The sequence below is a fragment of the Triturus cristatus genome, chromosome 11 (genome assembly GCF_964204655.1).
Source record: "Triturus cristatus chromosome 11, aTriCri1.1, whole genome shotgun sequence".
Lineage (NCBI taxonomy): Eukaryota > Metazoa > Chordata > Amphibia > Caudata > Salamandridae > Triturus > Triturus cristatus.
The window spans coordinates 208,838,928-208,862,018 of NC_140594.1; the positions used below are offsets into that span (position 1 = coordinate 208,838,928).

Sequence of the window (23,091 nt, forward strand, 5' to 3'; positions counted from 1 at the left end):
AATCTGATTGCATAAAAAATATTACCCTAATCCTTTTGCCAGCAACAGAAGACAATGGCATCAATACTTTGGCGACATCCTGATGATAGGCAATGAAGAAAGAGTGACCCAAGCAACAGGACTCACATTTACACTTTATGAACACTATGATTGGATAGTAATTAGCTTTCCTTGACCGCTTAATAACAGTCACCAACAGGGCACTGACAAGACAGATGTTTAGAAAACCCACAAAGAGATATTCACATATAAGAATCAGCAGTCAGCACTCAATGGCATTATATTAGAACCTACAATAATAATAATACGTCTTCTGAAGTGCAATTTGGACAGTATTTATGCACGGTGCTCTTAAACAGACAATCAAATTTGGTGAGGAAGCAGAGACTTTGACAAGTAAATTTCGATAATGATTGTAAACAAATCCTTTGACGAGCAGACAAAAACGGCACATAATCATAGGTTATTAGGATGGATACCCTTCTTGTTATTTCCCCAATGATCATGTGTTTAAGTAGGTAAAATATCTTAGCTATTACTACTTTTTTCATCTATGTACATATTTTCAGTGTCTTTCTCCAATTCCTTGAATGTGTTTTGTCTCTGTTTCAACAGTATTTAAGTTATTTTTCCCCAGCATTTACTTTTTGATCACACACCTGCTTATTTCTCGACTTAGTTTGATTCCCTTGATTATAATCTCTTTATTTACCATTACAGGCTACCCTTGGCAGTAACCCCAAATATTTATTAATTTTAAATGAATATCAAGCAATTCAATTTTATTAAAGGGTAAACACCCAGTAATGAATGTTGGGATTGAAGGACTGTATCATCCAAAAAGCTTTTCATATGGATGAGTCAAATATACACACATACTAAGTGGTATCTCTGCTTGGAAATTCCTAATTATGAATCACAAAATCAAGATCTATGGGATTTCACCGATAGAGCCATTTGTACAATTGGAGATTTTCTACCACATACTCTTAAACACCACTTTAGTCAAGTAACACCTAGATGTGTGTTTCGAGGGGACTCGTGCTTCATAATGTGGTAAGCAACCACAGAGTTTCAACTGTGAGAGTTTTCATAAATATTTGCTATAATATGTTTTCCCTAATTTTTGCACTTCTGAACTGACTGGACGGTAATCTGTCAGAACAGCTATGAAAAACACCCAGTTAATGGCCATTTGACAAATAAAAACATAGGTAAAAACACTTTTGCACTTAACACCATGGCCAAAAACATGCTTTTTATGTGGAACCATTAACAATGCACAATGGCTCGATTATCTGTGCGAGGTGTTGGAACCAATACATGGTTTTCAAAGAAGCATTTTAATGGTGCTTACTACAGTAAAGTCGGTATCAATTTACAAAGCAGGAAGATGGTAGGAATGGGAAACGTGGTGTGTGGTCTTTTCCTGGCAAGAGGTTTGGGGACGGGTTGCCCCCTTCTCAGTAGTGCAGAGGTGGGATGCCACTATGCAAATCTTGTTGCATTTAATTTTTCTTAATGTGTTCTTGTAATGTTTTCCCCCATCAGTTATACCTTCAATATTACAGTACCCCTCTTTCTACTTATACCATTTTTAACGTTCTCAAATGTCATTTTGCTAACCTTTTAACAATGGCTGTTTATGTGTTTCGTTGGTTAAAGGTTTCCGACCTTTTTTTATCTTAATCAGCACAAGCTTTCTAGGGAGTTATTTTCTACCCTGTCGTTTATTGGTCTTTCAAGGTGCTTTTCACTGACATATTCAGGATAATGTCTAATATAGTTTGGAGAACATTCGCTCTTAAATGTGGGCATCACAAAAAAAAACTAAGAAGAAAGAATAACGTTACCATAAGTTCAGACGTTTATTCCAAGGCAGTAGAATATTTTTAAAAGTAATTTAGCTTACAACACTGTTATTCAAACACTACTTATTACACATTTCTTTTCCAATAAGTTGATAAGACATTGATTCTATTTCAATGAATCCGGTGTAAGTGCAGTAAAATGTCTTGAATAGTAAATCAATATTTTCCACAGAGAGGAAAGAATTTTCATGCAAAATAATTTTCCAAGGAACCAAACTCAGATTTGGGAAAGATGGCGGCTCAATAGTAGACAGATGCAGTGAGGCTGAGAGCCGCTTCAAGACTTATTCTAGCTCCACTCCCGCCGTCCTGTTAAGAAACTAAATTGCCAAGATTACAAATATTCACATCAGAGAAGATTCGGAACTCTTTTGAAATCCCCATAATCAATTTAAATGTTAAATTAGACTAACAGTAGAAATTCGATGCGCTTTGTTTTGGTAGTCTGTTGGCTAGAAGAACACCGATATGAGCAGCTCTCGCAGTGCTCGGCTGAGATGGGGCACCAGGTTGAAGCTCTGCACCTTAAAAGTGACTGCATAAACTGAACCTTAGACATGGTGCAGCCTGTTGCAATTACAACGATAACAATGGTGATCTACTGTATATGCTTTTTTATTGCCCCACTCTAAAAATATTCTGGAGAGCAATTTTTGAATTCAATAAATATCTATTCCAAATTCACCCAATAGAAGAATTTACATTTCCACTAATAGAACCCTTGACACCCACATTCCTAATCATATGGATAGACATCTTTTAGACCTGCTACGCACTCTAGCATGTAAGTTAATCCTTATAAACTGGAAAAATACCTCTGATCTTTCGTGTATGTTTAGATTGTGAGTGATCATAAAGTGGTTGAATAAAATTACTACTACTACTACTACCTCCAATGTTAGGTTCGCTACCTTGAAAGAACATATTTCATTTATTAGAGGTGCAGATAATGTTTCTTTAACTTATTTTCCTTGGAAAGCTCGGGCAAAATCAATCTGGCATACTCTAGGCAATTTTATGACTAGTACAAAACCACTCTGACAATCCAGTAAACCAGTTCATGACTTACTGGGCTGTGACTTCTGATAAATATTCCTCCACGCATTTACTCTTTGTTGCTCTATGTTAGAATCTAGCGTCTTTATGATCTGACTTGTTGATCTTGATATTCACCTGTATAATGCAATAATTATTATTCTCACATTCACTTTCCTCCAGATGGTATCTGATTTTTGTCTCCATTTCTTATTGCATATTGTGAATTCCTCAGGAGTAAGTCAAAGGGCCCGATTAAGAAAGAGGCTCCGCACTTGTGGTGGAACTCTGCAATGAGAAACTGCAGCGCAGAGATCCTGCCACGACTGCAGAGTATCTGTCACGAGTGCAGTGGCTCTTTGTGAATCAGGCCCAATCTCTGTAACACTCACTGTACTGTGTTCATTTTATATTCTACTGTCATTTCATTCAGTTGCATTATACAATTCATTAAAATTGTTTTGAACAAAACACAGTGACTTTTTTGTACAATGTGGAGCGAAGGCACTCAAATGTTCAAACCTCAATGATCAGTATGAAACTGAGCATGGGACCTCGACCCCAGGCAACTACCTTCCTAAGGCAAAAGTGGTAGGGCCAGCAGAACACAAATATCCTCTGCACACTAAAGGGCGGTCCATGAATAATTATTTTCCGTAGGGTAAAAACTGCACTCACAGCCACTTGGAAAACAGCAACATAAGGATCACGGCTCCTTTCGAGAACAAATACAGGAGGCTCGAGGCCTGAAGCATGAAACACCTCCCATACTCCTCCGGGCTACCCAAGAAACAGCTCCTCTTGCCTCTACAGAGTCAGGGAGTGGACTCGCACATAGCGTGGGCACTCCGCCTTGAGGAATCTTCAACCAAGGATCCTGGTATGCATATTCCACCAGCGTAGGTAACTACACAACCGGAGAGGGTAGGTAGCATGCGCTCTGTTTACAATCCTGTAGAATAATCATATGCTATCTTGCCTACAGGATACAGAACTACTGGTAAACATATGTATCCAGCCGCTGTAGCTAATTAGTCCAATTTGCCTAACACAGACATCTTGGCTCCCAGCGAAGGGATCGCGACTAAACAAAGCAAAATTTATCACTCCTAGCTCCCAAGACAATCTGATGTTTACCCACTTTAGAACTTACTGTTCATAAATATCCGAGTGCAAACAGGCAATAACACTCAACCTAATACACAGACAAGTGAACGGACCTGGTCACAAAAAGCCATGTCACAAGGCTTTTCTTCGCCCTATCCGATGTTTTGGATTGGAGCTCAGAAGCTGATTTGCTCAATCCAGAAGATGCAGTGAATCATGCTAATTGTGCACTCTCTTGGGAAGAACTATTGAATAAACATTGCCATTTGGCCAGACACATGTCCAAGCTTCAGCCTGAGTAGGAAGCGAGAATGTGAGGAACAGTGATGGAGAGAAAAGAGAAAAGGCAGCTCTACAATGGGATCACACTGCTCACTGTTTTACCCGCACAGCAGAGACAAGTGGGTGCGGCTCAAAAAACAGAATGGGAGCTACTCTCTAAAACTTGCCCACCATCTCTGGTCAAAATCTAATGGAGTCATCACGGACTTCTATACATAACTTAATATGCACCAATCGCGAAGAGTACAAAAAGATACTTTATCTTTACCTATGGCAAATACTAACATTTAAGCTTTGGTATGGAAGCTATCTAAACAATGTCACTCTTTGGCTCACAGATAGCTGAGTTTGAAGAACATGCAAGCAAACACCACAGCACAGCTCCAAGCAGCATAAACACGCACAGCAGAAAATCTCAGAAAGGGCAGGAAATGCTGGAAGACATGGAAAATCGCATGTGCCATTATAATTAATCGGTTCTGGGTTTTGAAGAAAGGGCTGAAGGTGATAATCCTTGAGGATTTATTGTCCAACTTTTCCAGAATGCCTTCTCAGACCTAGAATGGAACCTTGGTTGCCAAGTTAAACAAACTTACCACTTTGCCTTTCAGAAACAAAAGAGCAAGCAAAATCTATTCACCCACAGCCATCCCCATATACATTGGTAACTTGATCTTCCAACAATTACTATATCAGGGAGACCGCCCATCTATCCCAGTGAAAGACAGCACAGATACCTTTTTCATACGCTCTGATTTGTACCCTCGGACTATTCAGCATCACTGGGAACTCAGTCAGATTGCCAGATGATGCCAAGCTTTCAATCCATTCCCACACAGTTTAGTTTTTTTGCAAAACCTAGGTCAATTTACAATTGTACAGCAAACTCAATCTTCTGTTCGTCAGAGGAACATGCAAAGACTCTGCTCAAGACTTTGAATAACAAAATCCTCTCTTGATAATGACTGATCCAAGATACCTTTGTGCTTAATTATGTTTATATTTATTGTAACTGGCTTTATCTCTCTTCTTTTTCTTTTTCCTTTATCTTCCCTAATTGGTGAGAGGAGGTATTTATTCATATTCTCTCCTTCAGGTCCCAACCTCACTGCCGTACATATTCCTCCTTAATGGGGTAAGTGATGGTAGAATTGGAGGCTCACTCTGTTTTTTCAAAGACATTTGATCTGCCGGGTAAAGGGCAGTCTTTGTCCTTTTGGAAGGGTTCGGGTACAAATAGGATGCAAAAATTAAAAGATGTATGTTATAAGTTTCAGGCCTTTTTTCACTGTTTTGTACATGAAATAAATGGCTTGGTATATATCTTGGACTTGGAAAGGCATAAGAATACTCATACGTAATATTAATGGTCTTCGCTCCAAACATAAAATACACTCTGTTGAGGAGTAAATCATAGATTTAGCACTCAGGGTCATCTGTCTCCAGGACACACACACTAGACACGAAATGGGAAAATTGGGACAACTAGGATAAAGACATCACATCACGACGTCCTAGGACACTCCTCCCCAAGTGGTAGGCCAACCTTTTAGTCCAGAGGATTAATAGAGACTCCAATAGAGATTCCAATGTCTGTTGGATACTTTCCAGGATCTCCAGAGATTCTACCGCTCTTAAGATCTGTATTGTACACACAACAAACAAACATGATCCAGTGATGTATAAGAATCTGATGCTGGAATTACTCACCTGGGAGAGCCATTAAGTATCTGTGGCAATATTAATCTTACTATCGTACCCAGCTAAAACTTTACAGGCAGCCATTCAGTCATGCAGATTTGTACCTCTATGGCTGCCCTACTACACGTTATATCAACTTTAAGCATGTCTGATGTCTGGTATTCTTTCAACTCTAATCGGATTTACATTCTACTCAGAGCTAGATAATGTTCTAGAATATATGTATTTCTGCATCACAGTGTTTCATCTCTTAAGCTATGTTACAAAAGCATCATCCGGCGGCCTGTGACTATAATCCATTATTGCCTTGCTTCAAACTATACTACTTTTCTTGTTTTCACACAGGTGCTCCCAAATAGTCATACTTTCTATCACTCAATTGCCACAAAGTGATTCATACCATAATCTCAACATGTTCCCAAGGCTTTTTTAATCCCTCATATGTAAATTAACTCGAATTAAGACACTGACAGTCTATTCGCATATCTGGTGCTATCCTACAAAAATACTACAGATTCCCACCCTTTATAAATGCAATTCTTTATGACATAATCTGTCTCTACCCTCTTTTTCTAATGGCTTGTTCATACAAATCTGATCACGCACCATCCCTCTACTACACTGGCTTATACATATTCAATGTGTTTTTTTTTTTTACAAATCTGCAGATGCGAGAGTGTTCTAAATAATTTCATAAGTTATATATACATTGACCCCAATTCTCTTAAAAGAACTACTTGCCTCCACAAACCACAAATCTATTATCGGTTGTGTTTATCAAGTTTTGCAGAAGAGGTAGGCTGATAACCTACAGCAACTAACTGACCAGTATTAGTAAGACTCTCAGCACTACTATCTTGAAAGGAGATTATGTCTAGTATTGCCTATAGTTATAGAATTCTGAATATATCTTGCTTAAAAAGTTAGTATTATAAATTTACCCTGGATGTATATTTGACTCTGAAAAGATGATATGCCTGGGACAGTCGGAAAGATTTGCATTGTTTTTAATGTTTTAACTAATATATTCTATTAACTAATACAAGCATGACAGTATTAAAATTCAAAATTAATGAGCACAGGTTTCAATGAAATTAACAATCTCCACGGTAACACTAGGCTCCATACTGCAAAATGATTTTCCTACCTTATTCTCAATATGTTCCGCTTCGTATTTATTTTAGCCTTATTTTGTATTATTTTCTAGCCCTAATGAAGTTCAGGAGATGATGCCAGATGAAACATGTGCTGGCTAGTTGTTTTGAAGAAGAAAAAAAAGAACTTTAACTTAAGATAGATCAGATACTATTCTATGCATGCTTACAACAACTCTAGTGTAATAATATGAGACCTTTAGCAACTAAAAAGCTTTAGGATAAAGTACAGCTAGCTGTTGAGCAATATTGACATCACTTGGGGAAAAGAATATCCCTTATATACTGCAGTCCACATTTTCTATATCTGGCATGTTGTCCATTATTGGTCTGCCTAGAGACTCTATACAATTTCGAATTTGTTTAAGATGAGAAACACTGCTGCAAACAGATGCCTACTCAAAACAGAGAGATATTTCAGTAGAACTAACTCGTAATGCCTGTATGGTAGATCACACTCCTGACTGCATGCCCTTTAGATTGTGTTAGGATAAGAAATGTATACATGGCATAAAACTGAATGCATCCACTATAAGGATGCTCATGTTTATAAGTTGAAGTTTGACAAAGAAGTGGTCCTACTAGCCACTAATGAGATTAGCGTACATCTTCTAGCGTATACCTTTGTAGACAACTGAGGTGTTCTTGATATTATATTTAACACAGAGAAGTCTAAGACCATGGTCACCCGTCATCCCTGGCTGCCAACATGTTCATTTTCACTTGTCTTACAGACTTTGGAGTGAGTAACTTAACTTCTTGGCCTGCATTTTAGTCATGCTTTAGCAGGGGCAAGATGTATCCAAAAAGCTGTCTGCCCCAGTCAGCAGCACAGTCTTCATCTTAGCAGGCATTATGTAAAAGAATGATAATCCAACCCCTTCAGGGCTGGAAATGGGGCATCTAATCACAAAGAGTACAGTGTATTAAGAGAGCATGAGGAAGAACACTGTATTCCGTATTAAATATCCCTAGATGAAAATATCAGATCCAGTTTTTCTACATGAAGAAGCCTCAACCACATAACGTAACATGCTTCATCATAGGCTTAAGATGGTACTGCCAGGGTGGACTCAACCTCATGAATATGAATGAGTTCTTGATAATGAATTCCTGGATAATTACAGGGATCCAGATAGAAATACCTTAGGGTAACCCTATAGGAATTCCCTATATTCTTAGGTACCCTAGGTATGGTTAAAAGAACTGAAAAATATGTTTCTGGGCACTATGACCCTCACATCTATGATTTACTGCTGAGAGGCATTGTGACCCTAACAACTATTACCCTACCAACATGTTTCTGCTCATAAACTAGCCTAATACATGGTCTCAGGCATTCATCAGGGCTAACAAAGGTAGAGATATTAAATACCCCCTAGCTAACGTAACACCTCCACATGCAGGTGACAAATGGAATTCATCCCTTGCCTGCAAAGAGATGACCACCTGAAGAATAATTTCATAATAAATATTGGTTGATACAATAGAAAACGTGATATAAATCAGCACACATAATCCTTTATGTGACACTGCAAAGCAAAACAAGCTACATACGTAAAATTGTGGTCTTATGGAGACAAAAAACACACATGCACTCAATCATGCATCTTAACTTACCCAACCTGGGCGGCTGCTTTACAACATGGTCAGACACCAGAGATGTACTCAAGCTACTGAACGACCTGGAGTTTGATCCTAATAAAGATTTGCTGATAAGTTTGGATGTTGAACCCCTCTACACCGGTATGCTTCAAGAATATACCTTATTTGTGGTCAAATACTACCTGAATAACACAAACTGGGATTCGATTACTCCACCTGACTTTACACTAGACTGTGCGCACCTGGCCCTAACCAGGAACTATTTATAAATTGAGGGGAATGCTTTTTACAGGTACATTGTAATTTAATGGGAAGTGCCTTTATTTCAAGTCTGACTTGTCTGTATGCGCACTCCTTCGAAGTCTAATATATTTACAATATTATGAACCCCTTCAAAGAACACATCGTGTTATCTAAAAGATATATTGACATCTTGCTAATTTACAGAGGCACAGTTGAGGAAGTAGAGGGCTTGGGGAATGCATAAATGTACTTGACACAGATTAAACGTTCACCATGTTTGTGGGCCAACCAGATCTGGCCATACTGGATCTAATAATCTATCTGGACAATGGAATGTTGAAAACAGAGGGTTTTAATAAGGCCACTGACAGGTACAGCCTATTAAGATTTGATAGTTTTCATCCTCGCTCGTTGAGAGAAAACCTTCCAGTAGGATAGTTCTTGCACTTACAACAGAATTGTACAGATAGGAGCACGTTTAAGATACATCCTGAGAAGCTTACCAAGAAATTGATTGATAAGAAATATTCACACCACACCTAACAACAATAGAGAAAAAGCTGCTTGCCCCAGGTCAAAAAGAACACAGAGAAATCTCTCTTACAACATTCTGTCCAAGTTCTCTTGATTTAAAAAATGCATCAAATTAACATTGGAGAACACTAAATTCAGGTACCCTGGAATTTGAGAAACCTATGTGTGCCTTTGGAGGTGTGTGCAGCACTTTGGTGCACACACGGCCAAACAAAAAAGATCGGATGACAACAGCGTTAACCCTTTGGAACAAGGTCCCTCTTCATGGTAATTTCCTGTGTGGAAATTGCAGTGTTTGTCCTTTCACGAAAATGACAGAAAAATTAGACTCATGCCTTACAACACCTTGGCAACTGAAGGGGTTTACCAGTAGTAACTTCACCAATGCCATCTACAAAATTAAATGTCCCTGTAATCTTCTATATATTGGGATGATGACCTGTAAAATAAGAACAACAATTCTACTATCCGATAAGAAAGATAACATTAAGCTCGCTAACCATTTTGTGGAGAAGAAACATTCTGCTAATTACAGTGAATGGTACGTTATTGAAAAATTGCAATCACACCATCCAGCTAGGACTACTCCAATATTATGGTATGAACAAAGTTGGATTTATAAATTGTAAACTAACAGGAAGGCCCTGAATGAGGATATTCCATGGGGTCAAATGAATAGAGCGGTCTTTATAACCTCGCAAACTCTTGGTCTTTTCCCATCTTTGCAGACCTTATATGGTCAGTGATTTTTTTTTTTTTTTTTTTTAAATTTTTATTTTTATTGAAGTACTTTAGTTACAATGAAGATTACTGGTCAAACATATACAGTATCAAATACCATAAAAAGCAGCTTCAACATAAAGGATTCTCACATAATAAAGTTAAACATCATCCACTAAATAACCATCAGTCCGAATCAAAAAAAGAACCCCAAATTTTATCAAATTTTCTCCCACCTCCCACCCGCAGAGCATAAATTTGTTCACTCTTTCTTACTCTCCTCATTTTCTGTATCCACTCTAATTTACTTGGAATCTGTTTTGTCCGCCAGTTTTGCAGTAGTAAAGATCTTGCAACTACCGTTACTATATACAATAGTTTAGTCAATTGGGCGGATATTTTAAGATCTGAATCAAAACCATATAGTATCAGTTTTTCATTAAAAGGGAGCGTAATTTTGAAATTAATCTGGCAGAACAGAAAAATATCGTCCCAAAATTCCCTTATATTGGTACAGTGAGCCATTACGTGAGACCAGTTGGCGGAAATGTGCTGAGTACATCTGAAACAGTTTGAAGGATAGTTTGGATACATTTTGGAAATGGCAGCAGGAGTACGATATAATAACCATTTCCCCAAAAATAACATTCTTCGCCAATTAGCTCCCCGAAGTATATTAAAATTAAAATGGTTAATGGTCTTCCAAGTATTCATAGATAATACATGGTTTTCTTGTTCCTTCCATTTTTTAATTACTTTTTGACTTAAATCCGTTTCCCTACTATATGCTAAACAACGTTTCCATTCCCCTGGTCTCTTTATACACTCATTTATCAAGAGATCTTTAACCAATTGCGTTGGTTGATTAAGCTGTTCAATATCAAATTGGCCTAAAAATTTAAAAATAGTATTATATGACAAAACCAACAAAAAATTTGTCTGAACAAGACTTGCCATCTCTCTAGGAGTTATCCAGCCTCCATTTTTTATAAAATCAGCTACTTTACTAAATCCTACTCTGGCCCAATTGTCCACTATATCCGATCTACCTTTAATACCCATCAGTGGAAAAATACTGGGCAGTGGAGTTGTTGCATTAACTAGTGGGAGTGAATATCTATTAAACATAACAGTACGTTTTTTAAGAAACCATAAGAGAATCTTATAGCGAACTAATTTGGGGGATTTAAAAATCTGCGGGGGAGGGGGTAGCTCATTTTCGAAACAAATTAGATCGAAAAAACAATTAATAAACAAATTTTGACCTAGAGTTTGATTCCTAAATCTCGACAGATACTGTATAAAATAGGCATTATAATAATCTCTAATATTTGGCAGAGACAGTCCTCCTTGATCTAAATCAGCATAGAGAGTATTGATTGCTATACGAGGAGGCTTCTTTGCCCATACGAATGCCGAGAACATAGATTCAATCTTGGAAAAATACGTTCCTGATAAAAAACAAGGAATAGTAGAAAACAAAAAATTAAATAATGGAAGAATGGACATTTTTATCAGGGCTTATATGGTCAGTGATACATGAAAGACAAAATAATTAATATCTGGTCTAATTACACCTGGGGTGATTTGTGACTCTGGTGTGGCTGGTGGGTATACCCTCTTAATGAATCACACACATTAGGAATTGAACAATGATGTAAATCGGTCTGGGTGAGATAAAAAAATATAGAGTTTTGACACAAAATAACCAGGAATCAGGTATCTTCATTTCTCCTTTCCATCCTTTAATCAAATAATTCCCTAGTGAAGGAGTTAATATCCGCTATGTGGAATTAATCTATGTGCAGTCTTCAGTGTACACTGGGGAGGTTACTACATCTACCTTGGTCTCCTCGGACTCTTTACTCTAAGTAATACTAATTCCACGAGACCTATGCATTAATAGATCCTTAATTTTATATAGAAAGACTCGTCTTCATCTTGGCCCCTTTCTTGATGCTGAATTTCATTCAGTTTATCACGAGTAACCTTATGAGAAGAAACATGTTTCATTCGAATTTAACTACTCCCCCCATGATCCTTTCGTTGGCTGAATTGGCACGACATTCAGTAGTTTTCCCAATAGCCCACGCCCCAAAGAAACTATATATCCCATGAATATCGTACCGTGCCATAATACGTTATACAATAGTGTGCCACCATGCGTGTCACAATATAATTTACAATAGTGAGCCACCATGCCTTCTCTGTTAGCCATCATTGGTCGTATACACGTTCTCAGCCACGCCCCAATATGGCATCTTCTCCAGCTTTTAGTAGTGTCTTCCATGGCCACTAACCTGTGTTTGGCAGACCGGGGAGGAAATGTAAGCAATAGGACGGACACCGCTTCTTGGCGGTATTAGTGTATTTATCAGCCCTCAGTTGGGCAAACCATTACACAACAATGGGGAAACCCAGTAGATTGTAGAACTTGGGTGCAGTTTGATACAGAGCAAAATTGCCCCAACAGAAATTATTTATGTGAGACCGTAAGGAGTATCCAAGAGAAAAACAACTCCTTAAATAACACACGTTCAGTCGAAATTAATTATTACAATCAGTGGGGTAGCTTTAAAGTGGGCCAGACAACTCCTAAGTGGAGGAAATCATAAGGGCCCCTTCAGTGGTCTTAAACAGACCCAAGGCGTTTCCAATTTATGTCTGTACTGGCGCAATCATTTTTAGTATGAACCCTGATTCAATCAAGGTCCAAATTCTGTGACAACAATGTGTCCCCAAAAGCGTCTCTAGGAGTTGGATCTGTTCAAGACTACTGAAGGGGCCCATGTGGTTTCCTCCAAATAGAAGACGGCTGGCCCACTTTGAAACTACCCCTCTGATTGTAATACGGCGGTACTCAGGTTGCTCTCTTTTGTCCTGATGAAGACCCTACCTTGAGGTTTAAATTGGCCTTTCTACTATCCTGGGGTCGAAAACGTCGACAGTCCTATTTCTATTGACCTGTACTGAAATTGTTTTCCACATCAAGATAACATGGAATCGTTACACTGTATCTTACAACTGTGGATTACAAATATGTAAAGCCCCTGTGATTAAGACAGGCTTCAGTCTATTTGTTTGTAAATATTGGTACTTTATTCCTTTACTCTCTCTTCACTAATTGTCAAGTACTTTCTTAAGCACTCACCATCCACCAACCTTGGAGCAACTGTTTTATACAGAATAATAAATGTATAGTGTTGAAAGTCATTCCAAATTTTGAATTAATTTCAACTAAACGTGTGTTATTTAAGGCGTTGTGTTTCTCTTGGGGACTCCGTACTGTCCAACATAAATAATTTCTGTTGGGCCTAGTTGGGAAGACAAGCTATTTTCTGGTCCTTGAGGCTTAAAACAAATTTAGACAACCTAAACAGAGAGGATCAAGGTACCAATACTTCACATACCGGATGGCCCCACTTTCTAACCTTGGGCTGCATTTTATTAACAGGCTCAGCCAGCCTTATCATTTCATTGTTATGATATACGTTTTTAAATAGAGATTGAGCCTTAGATTTGAACAACATCTAACAATTAGCAACATGCTATTCTATTAATATTTAAACTACAGGAGCCGGCCCCCCTGACATCTGACCATGTTGTAAAACACCCGCCCAAATTGGGTAAGTTAGGTTGCATGATTGAGTGCATGTGTTTTTTCGTCTCCACAGTACCACAATTTCACGTGTAGCGTGTTTTGCTTTGCAGTGTTACTTAAAGGATCACATGTGCTAACTTTATATCACTATTTCTATTGTATCAACCAACATTTAATATATTATTGCCTAGGTGGTCATCTCCTTGCAGACAAGGTAGGAATTCCTTGTGCCACCTGCATGTGGCGGTATTACGTTTGTTACGAGGGATTTACTATCTCTACCTTTGTGAGCCCTGATGAGTGTCCGAGACTGTGTATTATGCTAGTTTATAGAAAGAAACATGTTGGTTGGATAATAGTTGTGAGGGACACAATGTCTCTCAGCAAAAAATCATAGATGTGAGGGTCATAGTGCCCAGAAACATATTTTTCCGTTCTTTTAACCATACCTAGGGTATCTAAGAATAAAGGGAATTCCTATTGGGTTACCCGAAGGTATTTTTATCTGTAACCCTGTAATTATCCTGGAATTCTTTTATCAAGAACTCCCTCATGCGCATAAGGTTGAGTCTGCCCTGGTACTACCATCTTCCCAGGTTGGGGTGAGGAAGCCTATGATGAAGCAAGCCTCATAGTGGGTGAGGTTCCCTCGTCCAGAAAAACTGTATCTGGTCTTTCCACCTAGAGATATTTAATAAGGAATACAGAGTTCTTCTGCATTCTCTCTTGATATCACGTACTGTTTTTCATTAGCTGCATTAACATTTTGGAAGACGTACGGTGTCTTTTGCCTCTTCATCTCCCCTTGTGTTTGCATACTTCTGGATATGGGGAAAATTGGGGCCACAGACCTTCAAGGCCCATCTAAGTTAAGTAGACTGTTTAATATCCACATAACTACCTTCAAATAATTTCCTTGCCTCAAACTGCTCCTGCCCCATTCCATCATTCTAATGCGGATTCTATGCTTGAAGCAAGAGACCAGCATGCCGTGGTTTAGGAATGTAAAACATAATTGCAGCAGATCAAACTAGGCACATATGGTAAACCACTAATTCACTCTCAAAACAGTCTTCCTCTGAACCAGAGTGATTTATGATTCAAAAACTTTCAGTTCATTATAGGAGAGGAGGAGGCATTAAAACCTCCTCTGTAAGCTAAGGACAGCCTAGCTATGGTGTCTAGCCTAAGTGTCATTATTTTCCCAGGGCTCTCCCCACATCGCAAATTTTTGCATTAACATCCTCACTTTTGTTAGACTAACTGGCTAAATAGGCTAACAACAAATGTTTATGCATGTACACTAAAATCTGTCATTTTCTGGTATTGAATATTTCATTCAAATTTGCAAAGACCCCTTTTGCCCTTAAGCACCATTACTCAGATAGACAGTGAGCTCCGAGCTTTCTCTTAAGGTTATTATTAGGGGGAAGGGATCTGGGCGGTGCAACATCAAGATTTTTTACCCATGACCAGCTGATTCGGTGTCAAATTACACATAATTGTCTGAGGGCATGCTTGTTCTCAGCTACTCCACAATCAACGACATGTACCTAGTCTGTAAGCACTTTACAGGTACACCGGCTATCCACATATTCAACTTATTGGTCTGTCCATATGACCTTTTTTAGGTCTCGCCTAGAGTGGCAACGAATGTGTTGTTCGCTTGGCGAGATTTATTGTTAAGGAGGACCTTCCGAAGAGGGCTTGAAGTCCCGCCCCTCATTTCCATTGGCTGGCGTCACCGTTTATGCTAAACGGTGGCCTGCCATTGGAAATGAGGGTTTTGGGTTCACTCCCTTTCGCCTCCGATCCGGACTCCGTGGCCTGCTTTGCTGCTGTCGCAAAGCACTTTCTTATCTTTATGGGGCCATGGGGTTCTAATAAGAAACACATGGCCACATAAAGACAAGAGCTCAATGCCACTCGTCACTGCTTTTGAGGTACCTTCAAGGAGACTCGTTATAGTTATTTCAGTCTCATAATTTCAGAACGGACGCATTTTTAATGTTATATACAAGGAAGCCGTGGTTGTTGCTGATTTACCTTACACAAACAACAACCATTGGCAAAGCCAATAGCCTTGGCTTGCTGTAGGTGTAATGTTACTTGCTTTATCAGTATTATATATCTGTATGCAATGTCAGAAGCAGCAAAATACAAGTTGTCGTTCATGACCACCAGCAAGACTCCGTTTAATGGCGCTGTGCGTCTTAATCTCCACGTCTGTCCAGCTGCATGGTTGACTGTGGTGTTACAACCAGAACTGCAGAATTTGGAATTTGAGAACCATGATTGAATATCGGCGTGCTCAAAATCCTATGATTCTGGGCACATCACTTCTCCCCGTGCCTCAAAACATGCATGTGATCTGGTGTAATTTAACCGGTGCTCATGCACAGTGATCCAATATCTTTGTGTGGAGTTTGCGCAATATAAAACTGCAATAAACGCTACTCCATTATGGCTTTACATTTGGTTTCATCTTGTCACTTAGAGGAGTCAAGCTAAATGCTGCGCATGGGCGGCCTGCTGTGCCACTTCTTTTCAATCTCCTAGTACTCTCCCGGCCCCAGCTGCATGAAAAACCTCTTGTGTGCCTGCGCAAGTAGCCGCTCTTCCTCACACTTTTCAGGTTACTGCTGCTGCACTTTGACTCCAGGGAGTACTTCAACTGCATGCTGCAGATCTTCGCTGCCCCCCCTGTTACCCCACTGCCGGGGTCTTTAATGGTGCACTCGTGTGTGCCCCTGACCGAGGCTAACAGAGGGCACCTTGGCCCCAGCACTGCAGCGGTTCGTATTCCTCGAAAGCATTTGCCTCGAGATTAACTGCAAACGTGAAGCACTCTTCAAAATGTCACCACACAGCACGCGGTTTATTTGCAGTCTGGATCCATTATTGTGTGTCACTGTGCTTGTGCAAATTAACAATGCAGTGCTTTCTTTTAGCTACATAAGTAAAAACATTCCGATTTTGAAACGCAACGGTCACTTTATTTTCAGGCACCATTTACGGGTGCTTTTTGTTGTACATGTTTAGTGTTTAATGCACTATTCCTTTATTTATAGCATGTTAGATTTATTGCTCATTGTTTCTCACTTTTGTGCTGGAATGAGGGGAAAATGACCTAATTGGAGTTAGTTCAACCCCGATGCGTAGCAGCAGGGCTGTTTCAGAGGTCTCCCTTCTGTTGCTCTTCCCCCCACATCTGTGCTTTTATGGCTCTCTCACCAGTGTGCCTCTCTGCTCCGTGCACTTCCCCCACATGACAGACCTGGCATGCTGTCCTGCTCCTCTGTATTCTTTCTGCTCTGCCACACTTTTCACACGCAACAGCTATTTATTTTCTCACATGAGCGCCTGCCGAGCTGGGCCTCTTTGCTTCGCTAGGTGGCTCTTTTCCATAATTGAGCTCCCTGCCGAGATTTATGGCTGCGTCTGCTACTCCACCCTCCTACAGTGAGCCATTAGACTTCACATGTAATGTCACCAGGGCAGTGTCATAAACTCAGCACACTAGCAGATCAAGACTTTGTATTTAGATTACTGTGCACTTTGTATGTTTGAGTTCTAATCCTATTTCAAGAAACATGTTTAGAGTTTGCATTTTTAAACATTTGAAATGCTGCTGAAGCTTTATTCATTAAATCTGCATTCTCCTCCTAAATTATGTTTAAAAAGTTATTTCTTTTCCAAGTCATAGGCAAGGGATGGTTTAAAGTGCTGCATCCAAATTGTAATATCACCTGAAACCCTTCATTTAAGTATTCTTTCTGGCGGCATCTCCAGGATCTGTGTTTATTTATTTTTGGGAAATGTTGTGGCGGTTTCTGTCTGGTAACTTTGCATCCAACAACGTATGAAGGCTAAAACAGGCCCTGCAAACACATAGAATTTTGACTGTCCTCCTGCAGCTGTTTTTACCGTCATTCATAAAGGATAATAAAGTACATTCAATATAGCCTTTGCACATATGTGCACATTAATCAATGCCACCGAATTACACTCTACTAAATACCAAATAAATACATTCCACATAAAACCACTATGCCACATTGCAAACATCCATACAAATACACTCCACACCATGCCACATAATTCCCATCAGCATAATTTCACTCAAAATACCACACAGTTCCACGCCACGTAATTCAGCTCCACAAATTCAACAACAAACCACAGAATTCAAATAAACACACTTACACAAAAAATGCATCCAATCCACACCTCAAAATTCAACATCATGTCACACAATTCAACAGCTCACCACATAACTGAATTCCACTAGATACCACGCCACAAGACAACATACCAATACACATATTTACACTCCATAACACTCAATCCCATTCTACATAATTCCAGCTAATTTAATACCACATAATTACTATCCACATAATTCCACTACACAAATACACACACACACTATCCCACCCCACACAATTCCACAACTAAAAAGTTCAATCCAATCCATATAATTAAACTTCACACTACATACATCCACTCCAACATTTACAACACCATTAACCTCAACATTCACTAATGGGAGACCAATTGCATTGCAAATGCTTTTGTTATTGTTCTTTGTGGCAGATCTGCTCCACTGTATCTCTTGAGGCACTACAAACAAATTTGGTGATGAAGAGTAAATTGTATTTTTCTTAACAACTTTTTAATTAAAAAGTTCTTCTCTTTAATTTCCTGTAATTCCCATAGTTGAAAAAAAGAAGCATTTGCAATGCAATATGTCTCGCATTTCACGAGTTTGAGCTATTGGCAAGTGGGCTGCTGGATGCGGTGGCGTAGGAGTGGTTGATCATAAGAACTTGCAGGAGACACATGTGAACTCTCGTTCAACGTTGTGTGGTGCAGTGTAGCAGCAGTACAGTGAGCAGCAGCCAGGCCTGAAAGCACAGAGGAGTGCAGCACGGTAGCGGGGCTTGGGACAGAACCAGGGTCCCTAGTGCTGGACACGGTGCACGTGCAGATAGGCGCAGCTGTGCCTGCTGCACGCATCCTTTCATCATCCGTTTTGCGGCTACCATTAAGTAGTTTGTGTGAAAGAGGAGGAGTGGAGGGTGCCGTGGACGGGAAACGGAAACCAGTTATGTCACTTCTTGTACGATGGATGATCGGAAATCCAGTGACGTCCCTTTCTGTGCAGATGTTTGATAGGAAATTAAGTTCTCTTTTTAGGTTTCTTTTACTGCCTAGATATAAACCCTCAATTATACCCCATGCTTGCAGTGCAATACAGCAGGTTAAACATTCACACTACACATATAGCCAGCGCACCTTTGTGCATGACGGCGTTTACATGCATGAGCACATTGAAGCTTGGTACAATCAGACTACAGCATTAAACTGTTTTCAAAGCCTGCGTTCTATAAGTTTTATCTTGAGTAACACAGATGCAGGACATGGAACTGCTAAGCTCGGCGTTTCATTATTGCAAAATATCCAAGATAAGGATTGACTGAAAACTGGTAAATATAAAACATTGCATCACTTTGCAATTAACACGAAGGTGAATTATTACCATGAGTGCTTGGCGCTGTACCTGTGTGCGTTCCATCAGTGCTTGGCGCTGCACTGTAATGGCATTCTTGTAAAAAAAAATCTCTGGGGTAAAAATCGTTCACAACAGGGCACATAATTTGACAGATTATTTTACCCTTCTTACTACAATACTCCCGTTGGTGCACTGTAGTCATCAGCAAGCCACTTTCGTCCTCATGAGAAGGAATGACGACAGCCATTTCACCAACTCTCTGAGGAATACGGCTGGGTTTGGCAGGTACCATGCATGCAGTCGGAACAACTCACAAAAAAAAAAAAGCATTACAAATGCAATAGGTCTCGCCTTTCATTAAGTTAAAGCCATTTGCTTTGCTATACAATACCATTAGCAAAGCAAATGGATTTAACTTAATCAAAGGCGAGACCTATTGCATTTTCAATGCTTGTTATTTTTTCTTAGCTATGGGTGGCACATCAGCTTCTAGCACACAAATCATTGTCTTCTGTATAAGAGTGTGAAGGTTTCTGCTATACTGAAGCCAAAAGGACATTTCCTTGTCTCTAGTGTAGGAAATATCGATAGAGGTGGGTGTTATCATGATGCATACATAGACTGTAAGTCGACTTCGTAAAAGAATCAAATACACGTTCTATTGTACTCTTACTGAGGATTGACTTCTGTTATTTACCTGTACCTTCTGTTATTCTATAGATGATCCACGGTGAGAATTTTTTTCTATTTATTATGGACCCTCAGTGTTACATTGTTTATTGGTTTTATTGCATTGGTTTTAAAGAAGAGATCTGGTACACATCTGAATAATATAACATATGTCTGTGATGTGTAGAACTGTAAACGGATTGTAAAACATCTTTACCTGTTTATTAGAACAAAATTAAAGCGGTGTCCTGTAGCTTCGGTTATACGGTTCCTGATGCAATCCAGTATGGGTATCCATGGTTTAGGCGGCAATGTAACCCCCGAATACGTATAGGTTAATCCAGCATCTCCGTAGGTTACCTGTTTTCTTGGAATGTTATGCCATTTTCCAAAAACCTGTACCTTTGTAAGATCACCTGTTGGAAGAGAACATTTAAGATATAGATCTGTTTGATATTTACATATGGAGTTTTGTTTCTCACTGTTACATTTAAACATCCTGTATTCCAATAAATTACACATTTGCCAACTACAAACCCGCAAATGCATCCATAATTGCGGTATTATGCACTCTTAAATAAACTATTACAACAAAGTTTCAATTAAAGGAAGTGGATATCCACTCTATTTCCAAACACAGAAGTCATAAAACAAATGTTCTCCACTGATTTACCCTGGAAAGACTAATAAATGTATTCAAGACATGATGTCATGGGTCACACGGTGGGAAACATGCAGTATCATGACAAGTTCTATGATATTTTATTTTTTGCAACAAAGAAAAAGTTTTTGTCCTATAAATATTGTAACCACATTCATTCCTCACATTCCAGAATTACAGAATGGTCCTTGTCAAACAGAAATAAGGGTGGTATACAGAATTTATAGTACTGTTCCAACATGATATATATATTTTAAGTCATAAACCATGCAATAACTAGTACAGAACTATCCGTAATTTACTCAGGTATGTTGAGAGGAGTATGTATTGTGTAGTTCCCCGGATGTGGTTAGACGCTCCCTCTTTTGATGGTTTCCGCCTTGCTGTTTGGTGTTATTTTATTTTTCTTTGTTTGTCTTTCTAAAATTATGTATCCTGATGACCTCTGAGGTGCACTCAGTAATTTGTTAATTCGGCTGGGCCCCAGGGGGCTTGCTGCTGCCTCGATGTTGTTGACCGTGTCCATATTAGCGGCCGGCCCTGGTGGTTGTAGGCCCATGTTTGTATTGATTTTTATGTACAATAAAGGTTTAAAAAAAAAAAAAAAGGTATGTTGAGAGGGGTTCATATGCAAAATGTTATTTGTACAGTATGATGCAACTCAGGCGCTAGGTTAAGGCGCCACAGGATGATATGATCACAAAAAGACATTTCACATCATTACTTGGTTGGCATGGGCACGCATGGAACCAAACCTAGCAGGAGTACACACGGTGCATGGAAATGTTGACAACGAAATCTGAAAATATGGTGTGTAAAAGAAAATATGAGGTGCCATGCATCACCATGCTGGACTGTGGCCACTGGGAAGAAAGAGGAGCATGGGTCTGTCCAAATATTGGGTTCGCCTCTTCTGCTCCCTCCCCCTGCCCTCCCTGAGATGGTTGAATAAGACTCTAGTCTTCCGGACTGCTATAATAAATTGCTTTCAGTCAGCCAAAATTAGCCATTCTGGTTCTCAAAACAGACCCATGTGCCTCTACCAGGGAATCTGCAAGAAATAAGTCCATTGACTGAAGCCAGAGGACCTCATAGCCACAATACGTTTATCAACGAATGACTGACAATCCTGGGCTACATTGGACAACCGCTGCCCAGTGCCAACTTCACAATATGTCTGGTATTGGGTAGTCATGCAACCGTAACAGCGCCAATGTGGGACTGCCTAGAGCACAGGTGAGATAGTCTTCAGCCTGGGGGCTGAATAGCTAACACGGACAGGTAAGGATTAGATCAACCCTTAAGATATCTTATGAAGGTGCAGAGAATATTGGGATTTCACTAAAAGGGCCGTCTAGTGCCACCTAGACTCATTAGCCACTTAACTTTATGGAAGTCCACCTTAGATAAGGCAATGTGGTGAGGAATACGATGGAGTCCAAAGCATTGTTCATAGCAATATGTACAGACTTTATCAGATGTCTCTGTATAGAATATAGACTAATATAGAGGGTCTGACTCTTTACGGACTGCTGAAAGTGGGCCGTCAATAAACTGCTACAATAAACTTCCTACAGTTAGTAATCAATTAAATTATTAAATGACCAAGCACCTTGACTTTATTCTGTTGAGTGCTTATGTTTTATTTACAGTAATTAATATTACTTTACCACAACATATCCCTAGTTATATTTTTTACTCTACATTTTCATCATTGTTCAACACCTTTATCCATGCGCCTTTATACATGTGACCATGAGAAGTTTATGCAACTTGTGTAATAGAAAAACATTATTAAAAGGAACTTGAATTCACAATCACATTGTTTCTTTCCTTCAAATGATAATTTAGATCATGGCATTTGTTTACTGCATTCTGATTCAACAATATAGCCAAGTGTACCTTTGAGAACAGGGTAGCAAACTCCCCTCATCGTAAACGTCCAGAAAAGGTTACATATGTGGTCCCTTTATATAACAAAGTCCAAGTTTCTGTTAGCGTTCTCAGTAATTGATGTTGATGCGGAGCGTTTCTGCCTCCTTAGTGGGACAGGACTTCATGAAAAGACGGCCCAGTTTTTTTTAGTGGTCTGACTGTATATGCACTGTTCCAAATCCACTCATGCCAATATCTGCAATGTTCAAATTCCACTCATGCCAATATCTGCAATGTTCAAATTCCATTCATGGCAAATGTACCTTTTTCTTGTGTTTGTCAGCATCCTGAGACCAGGCCGACTTCTATGCTTCTGCCACTTTGGTTCCTGTCTCTTCTAGAGCTATCTCCACATGGGCTTGCTGAGCAGTGTACTTGGATCCTTGCTCTTTTTGTGTTTCTTCTGCAATGTTGATCCAATCATTACCAATAGTTTGGTGTGATTAGGAATGATTTAT

At 39.3% G+C, this 23,091-nt stretch overlaps 1 protein-coding gene across 3 annotated transcripts in view; it reads right to left on the minus strand.

Moving 5' to 3' along the window:
• ALKBH2 (alkB homolog 2, alpha-ketoglutarate dependent dioxygenase) overlaps positions 1–23,091 on the minus strand; it is a 156,620-nt gene that overhangs the window by 1,889 nt on the left and 131,640 nt on the right. For all 3 annotated transcript variants that reach the window (XM_085634467.1, XM_085634469.1, XM_085634468.1), the window contains exon 3: positions 20,255–20,453. In XM_085634467.1, the coding sequence (XP_085490593.1) occupies positions 20,255–20,453 (199 nt within the window). The remainder of the gene's footprint in view (positions 1–20,254; positions 20,454–23,091) is intronic.